General features: G+C 42.3%; 2 protein-coding genes across 2 annotated transcripts in view; one reads left to right on the forward strand and one right to left on the reverse strand.

Moving 5' to 3' along the window:
• Positions 1-5,533, reverse strand: part of LOC112151129 (neurofibromin) — an 88,757-nt gene that overhangs the window by 46,507 nt on the left and 36,717 nt on the right. The gene's annotated exons all lie outside the window — the stretch shown is intronic.
• LOC112151130 (neurofibromin-like) lies at positions 3,244-4,689 on the forward strand. Its single transcript, XM_024279828.2, has 3 exons — positions 3,244-3,714; positions 3,805-3,851; positions 3,973-4,689. Exons 1-3 carry the CDS (start codon positions 3,612-3,614, stop codon positions 4,306-4,308), a joined length of 486 nt encoding a protein of 161 aa, XP_024135596.1. The 5' UTR covers positions 3,244-3,611; the 3' UTR covers positions 4,309-4,689.

The following is a 5,533-nucleotide window of genomic DNA, read 5'->3' on the forward strand; positions in this document are numbered from 1 at the left end:
TTAGCTTTATGTGCTAAATCAATCTATAATTATAGGAATTGATTATTAATTTCATAAGCTTAAATTGATTCAAATCAATTAATCGATTTTATCCATCCAGCCCAACAGTTGCCAAACTTTTTGGGTGAAGTAATAGATCTAGCACTGAAATATCCACTTTTGTCAGGTATTTTTGATTAGTGTAGCTTCCATTGTGTAATACATTATAACTCAGGGGTCTCCAACCTTTTATGCTCAGTGAGCTACTTTTACATACTGAAACAGCCGGAGAGCTACTCATGTTTGAAAACTTTTTTTCACACTTTATAATTGAAAACAGTAAAGTTAGAACACAGAACATTTTGTGTTGAAAACTTTCTTCACTTTCACATATGATTCTGTCAGTGAGAAGCCTTGCACTGCATAGATTGACGGGAGTGGATCTACTGATGGAGTCATTTAAATGCTCAGTCTGGTTCTGAACTTTGACTTGATGACATTTATCTCAGAAAAGGCAGGTTCACAAAGGTATGCTGACCCAAATAATGCTACCATTTTCAGAGCAGCCTGGTGTAGATTTTTATAATTTTCTGGCTGCACTAAACTCCAGAAGTGCTCAGAATGCTGCTGGGATTTTAGTTGAACATCATTGTGGAGATTTAGGACTTCTATCTCCACAGGATCAACAGAGAACAGGTCAGCATCTGTCCTGACAACTCACTGAAGTCCACATCCAGAACAGGATTCACAATAAATGTCACACAAGGGTCCAGTTTTTCAAAGTCGCAGAATTTGTTTGAAAACACTTCTATCAGCTTGGACAGCATAACACAATATTTGTGAACATTAAGGAGCTTTTATGCCCCTGAATGAACTTCCAGCATCTTTGCAAAGAGGAGAAGTGCTGAAATCTGTTGTTTTTTATTTGCTGGATGAATAAATTGAGCTTTACATGAAGGCCTTCACAGCACTGGTCATGTCACAGTTTTTTTTGGTTTTTACCTTGTAATTGTTGGTTCATCACACTCGAGAATTGTCTGCATGAAAGCCACCTCCTGTTTCTGAGTTTGAAAGCTGTTCCGTATTAACCCGAGAGGAGGGAAAATAAAGGATTTTTTTTTTTTATTGTCTCCACTAAAATAAGTAAAATATCACAGTTCAGGAGAGCTGAGCAGAGTGCATGCTCTCCCTGCAGCGGCTGTCTCCCTCCCGGCACGTGGAGCGGGCGAGCTCCGCTGGTCCAGGAGTCTGTCTGCAGTCAGTGAACCACCACGGTGAGACAGGACAAAAGATTTGATTTGTATTTCATGGGTCACTGAAAACATCATGTGCCCAAAGCCGAGTTCCTGATTGGCTGATGCAATGCAGCGACTTGTCAAACTGATCTGCTGTGAAATGCAGCCAGACATTCCGGTGCTGCACGCTCTCGTCAGCTTGTTTAAATGAGCCGACCCACTATCACATGAAAGGTAACGGTATTGGTTAGTTCAAAGTACTGAAGTGATTGATGTCTCCAAAGACCAATAGACGCTCAATGAAACAAAGCACTGAAATGTGGCTCCGTTTGCAGCAGCTTCTTTTGGTTTCGGTAGAACCGTGTAAGTCATAACGATTCATACTTGGAACCGAACTTTGGTGCCCGGCCATAGCTGTCACCAAGTGACAAATCAAACTTGTTCTTTTGTGTAGCATTGCAGTGAGCAATGGTGCTACCGGTATCTTGCGAGCGACAGGTTGGAGACCCCTGTTTTAGACTACTTGTTATTGTTGTTTGAAAGTAACCCTTTATCCTAAACTACAACTCTTATGTTACATTAGTCTGAGTCAAATGGGATTTTTCCCGAATTGATTATAATTTTTTCTTTCCATTTTAAAACAGTTTCATAATGGTATAGATTGATGTGATCAAAGGGTAACCAAACACTATATCAACTTTTTTTTGGGCTGTTGATCTCTATAAATGGTGATGACTGTTGGTCCTTTCTAGTTTTTTGATCATTTAAAATAAATATACCGGTAGTCTGAAACCATCTTTGTGATGCCTCCTACATGTTGAAACAGGTATTACAGTTGAATTTTGTGATTGATCAACTGATTTAAAGGAGCCCTAACATGATTTTCTTAAGCCTTTCAGAGTAAACTATATCTACATATACGATCATATATTACCTTTGGAACACTAAAAAACAAATTATTTATGAAATATTACTTATTTTTCATGAGTTTTTTCATACCCGGAAGTAAAACGGCTCGATTCCTGAAGCTCCACCTGCCGCTGAGTGTGGCCGCAGTCCGGTTCATGACGTCATCTCAGAGTTTGTGGCAGCATGTCTGTATTTCTCCCACGAAAATAATCCAAACTTCTTCAAAGATGGATCCACATTCGATATATCTGCTTTTAGTAGGCCAGGCCATCGCTAGGCGGGGTTCGGGGTGGGGGGGTGTTAAAGGAGCACCGCGGGAAAAAGTAACAAAAAAGTAACTTAAAAAGTAACAAACACCTATTTGAGCTAGAATTCATTGAAGACAGGACACAACTGGAAGATATACGGTATTCTGCATCTAAAGTGAAAGTTTTTTTTGCTGATTATTACTGGATAAGGGGAGAAATTAAGCGTTGGTGTTAGTCTGGGGGGTGGAGCTGTCAGAGCAGACTGTTCCTGGAGGGGGCGGTTCACATCGTGCTGATGTCAGCACGTTTCCACTCGCTCGTTTTCATGGGTATGGGAGGGGCTGCTGCAGACAGTGCAGGTTTGTAGAGGATTACTCTTAAATGCATGAATGGATCAAAATATCACTTTGAGGTTCTTTATAGAGAGGAATGAACAGTAGAATGGATTTAAAACCTCAAAAAGTAGAATTTTCATGGTAGGGCCCCTTTAAGTCCCTTATGGAGTATGGAAGCTGTCAATAAGAAACATTTTCATAAAAAAATGTTATATTCATAAAGATAAATTCTTATGCATAAATACAAAGTTGTGCACACATTTATATTTTATGCACAGCATTACAAAAAAAAATAAGAATACAACATTTAGTTTTATGTTTAACATGTTTTTTGAATACAACTTTATCTTGAATCGAAATTTCTCCTGTTCACAAACTGCCAAAAATACATTACTTATATATTGAGTCCCAGGACATCGATTAATCAAACGGCGCTTGTCTTTTTACGTTTATCTATTTAACAAAAAAAACAGAAATTTTAAGAATGTTATTGATGCCATAATGCGAAAATGATCTTGATAGGCATAGGTGTTGAAAATTTAATAAATTAGATAAAAATACGGTGGTTGTTAGCTGCACTGATCAGTCCACATTCACCTTTGCAGATGACCTGCTTCAGGTGTGTCCACCTGACGGTCTCTAAGTTCGTTCAAATGTCTGAGAACTGTCCCTCCATGTACAAGTCGGGCTGCACCCACCCACCTCATCAGCATCAGTGTGCAGGTTCTGTTGGGCTGAACTCTGCACCCAATTCATCCAATGTCATGGAGTGGAGCTGAATGTGGACCCGACTCTTCAAGTGGGGGTTCCTGGAGCAGTGGTGTGCAGATGGGATAGTTCTCTCATGAGTCTGTCTGGCCCTCAGATACAACCTGCTGGACTCTAAAATCAACACTGTGCTGACCATGTGTCAGGACACCAACCTCCTGAACCCCGTCCACGGCATCGTCCAGAGTGTGGTCTACCACGAAGAGTCACCCCCCCAGTACCAGCCCTCGTACTTACAGAGTGAGTTAACTAGTGCACTAACTCAGCAGAGCACGTTTGTTGTAGCTCTGACTTGGATTTCTGCTGACTTAGCTCTGCTTGTGTCTACAGGCTTTGGCTTTAATGGTCTCTGGAGGTTTGCTGGACCCTTCTCCAAGGTGAGAGCTGTTCCCTGCCGACACACTTCTCACTCCCTATTCCACGTCTCTGGGAGCTGCAGCTTCCACTCGTGGACGTTTGCAGACTGTGTCCTGAAACTCTCTGGCCCTCGCTTTGCAGCAAACGCAGATCCCAGACTACGCCGAGCTGATCGTCAAGTTCCTAGAGGCGCTGATCGACAGCTACCTGCCAGCAGCAGATGAGGAGCGAGGGGAGGAGCAACTGAGGACGCCCACCTCTCCCTACCCCCCCACTAGCCAGAGCCAATTGAGCATCACTGCCAACCTTAACTTGTCCAACTCCATGACCTCACTGGCCACTTCCCAGCACTCGCCAGGTGTGTGTTTTCTCACACAAACACTCATACACACACAGTTTGGAAAGTGTTGGTTTGAAGGATTCCACATAAAGAACACAGAAGAGTACCCTGAAGAGACTCCTTTATTGTGTCAGTGAGGCCAACAAACACATTGACACTCCTCTGTGCGGAGAAGGGTACTTCTTCAGAGATCAAACTGGGTCAGCTGGCTGATAGCATATGATGAGGTACCATAATGATGAGTAGACCCCTATTCTATACGGGTTTCTGCTGACTATTCTATAGGGGTCTACCCATTATTGTCAGGGCAGATCATTGGGTCGATATTTGTTATTTTAACGTCTGTTAAAATCAAGAGAATCTGGCAACAGAGGAAAAATTATGGTGCCCGAAAATTGATAGCTGGAAGTCCCCCCTCTGCCGGAGCTGCAAAAAAAAACATCATTTGCGGCCAGAAGTCCTGGCCCAGAACCCCTGTTTTAAGTTTACCATCTCTTTGCCATTTCTTCTCTCTTTTTAGACCGTTTTTGCTGTTTTTCTGTGACTCTCTGTCACAGAGAAAAACATGCATTTATCTGGCTTTTTCTCCAGAGGTGAACAGGTTTAGCCATACAAATCTGAACACTTGTTAATATTGACCTTACAGAAATAAAACGATTAACACTCCCTTTTACATTTGAGTTCTGGTTCACGAGCAAGCAAACACATGTCTTCAACTCTCCTCAACTCTTCATCTTTTCAGAGTCGTCTACAAGTTACTTTAATCACAAAGCTACTGCAAAACAGCAGTAATCCTGCAACAAGGAGAGTTGAACACGGCACTGAATTAAAATCTAGAAGCAGACTTGACGGAGCTTAAAGCTGCGCCAACAAACAAGCTAAGCTAACTCCAATGCTTCATATGGATGCTAAGATCAATGAGTTATATATATCACTAGAGATGACACACAGGCTTTTTACTATTGTCTAACGCCGGGGTCACACTGGACGCTCTGCGCTGCAAAGCGGCGTGGAGCGGAGCACGCGCGGAGTCCGCTCCGCCCTTCAGGTCTCACCAGACGCGAATTTTTCCACGACGGCGCTTCTGCTAGAGTAGGGCTGGGCGATAAAACGATAATTATCGTTATTGCGATATTACTTTTTTTCGATAGTGAAATGAGTCTACTGCGATAAACTTTCGTTTTAAATGAACACGGGAGAAACCCCCGGAAGAGCTGCGCTTCTTCTTCTTCTTATGGAGCGGCTGATTCTAGGAGCCCAGACTGAGAGGGGGAGGCATGGAGGCCCCGAATGATGACAAAAGGACACAACAGAAAACATTATTTCAGTAAACCAATAACCAATATATAATCGCAAATACTT

The sequence above is a fragment of the Oryzias melastigma genome, linkage group LG20 (genome assembly GCF_002922805.2).
Source record: "Oryzias melastigma strain HK-1 linkage group LG20, ASM292280v2, whole genome shotgun sequence".
Lineage (NCBI taxonomy): Eukaryota > Metazoa > Chordata > Actinopteri > Beloniformes > Adrianichthyidae > Oryzias > Oryzias melastigma.

Excerpts from the sequence above, each read along its gene's own strand:
- LOC112151130 (XM_024279828.2), top strand. The coding sequence starts at position 3,612 with ATGTGTCAGGACACCAACCTCCTGAACCCCGTCCACGGCATCGTCCAG. Across the intron at positions 3,715-3,804 it reads CCAGCCCTCGTACTTACAGA|GCTTTGGCTTTAATGGTCTC; the intron begins GTGAGTTAACTA and ends TTGTGTCTACAG. Across the intron at positions 3,852-3,972 it reads TTGCTGGACCCTTCTCCAAG|CAAACGCAGATCCCAGACTA; the intron begins GTGAGAGCTGTT and ends CTCGCTTTGCAG.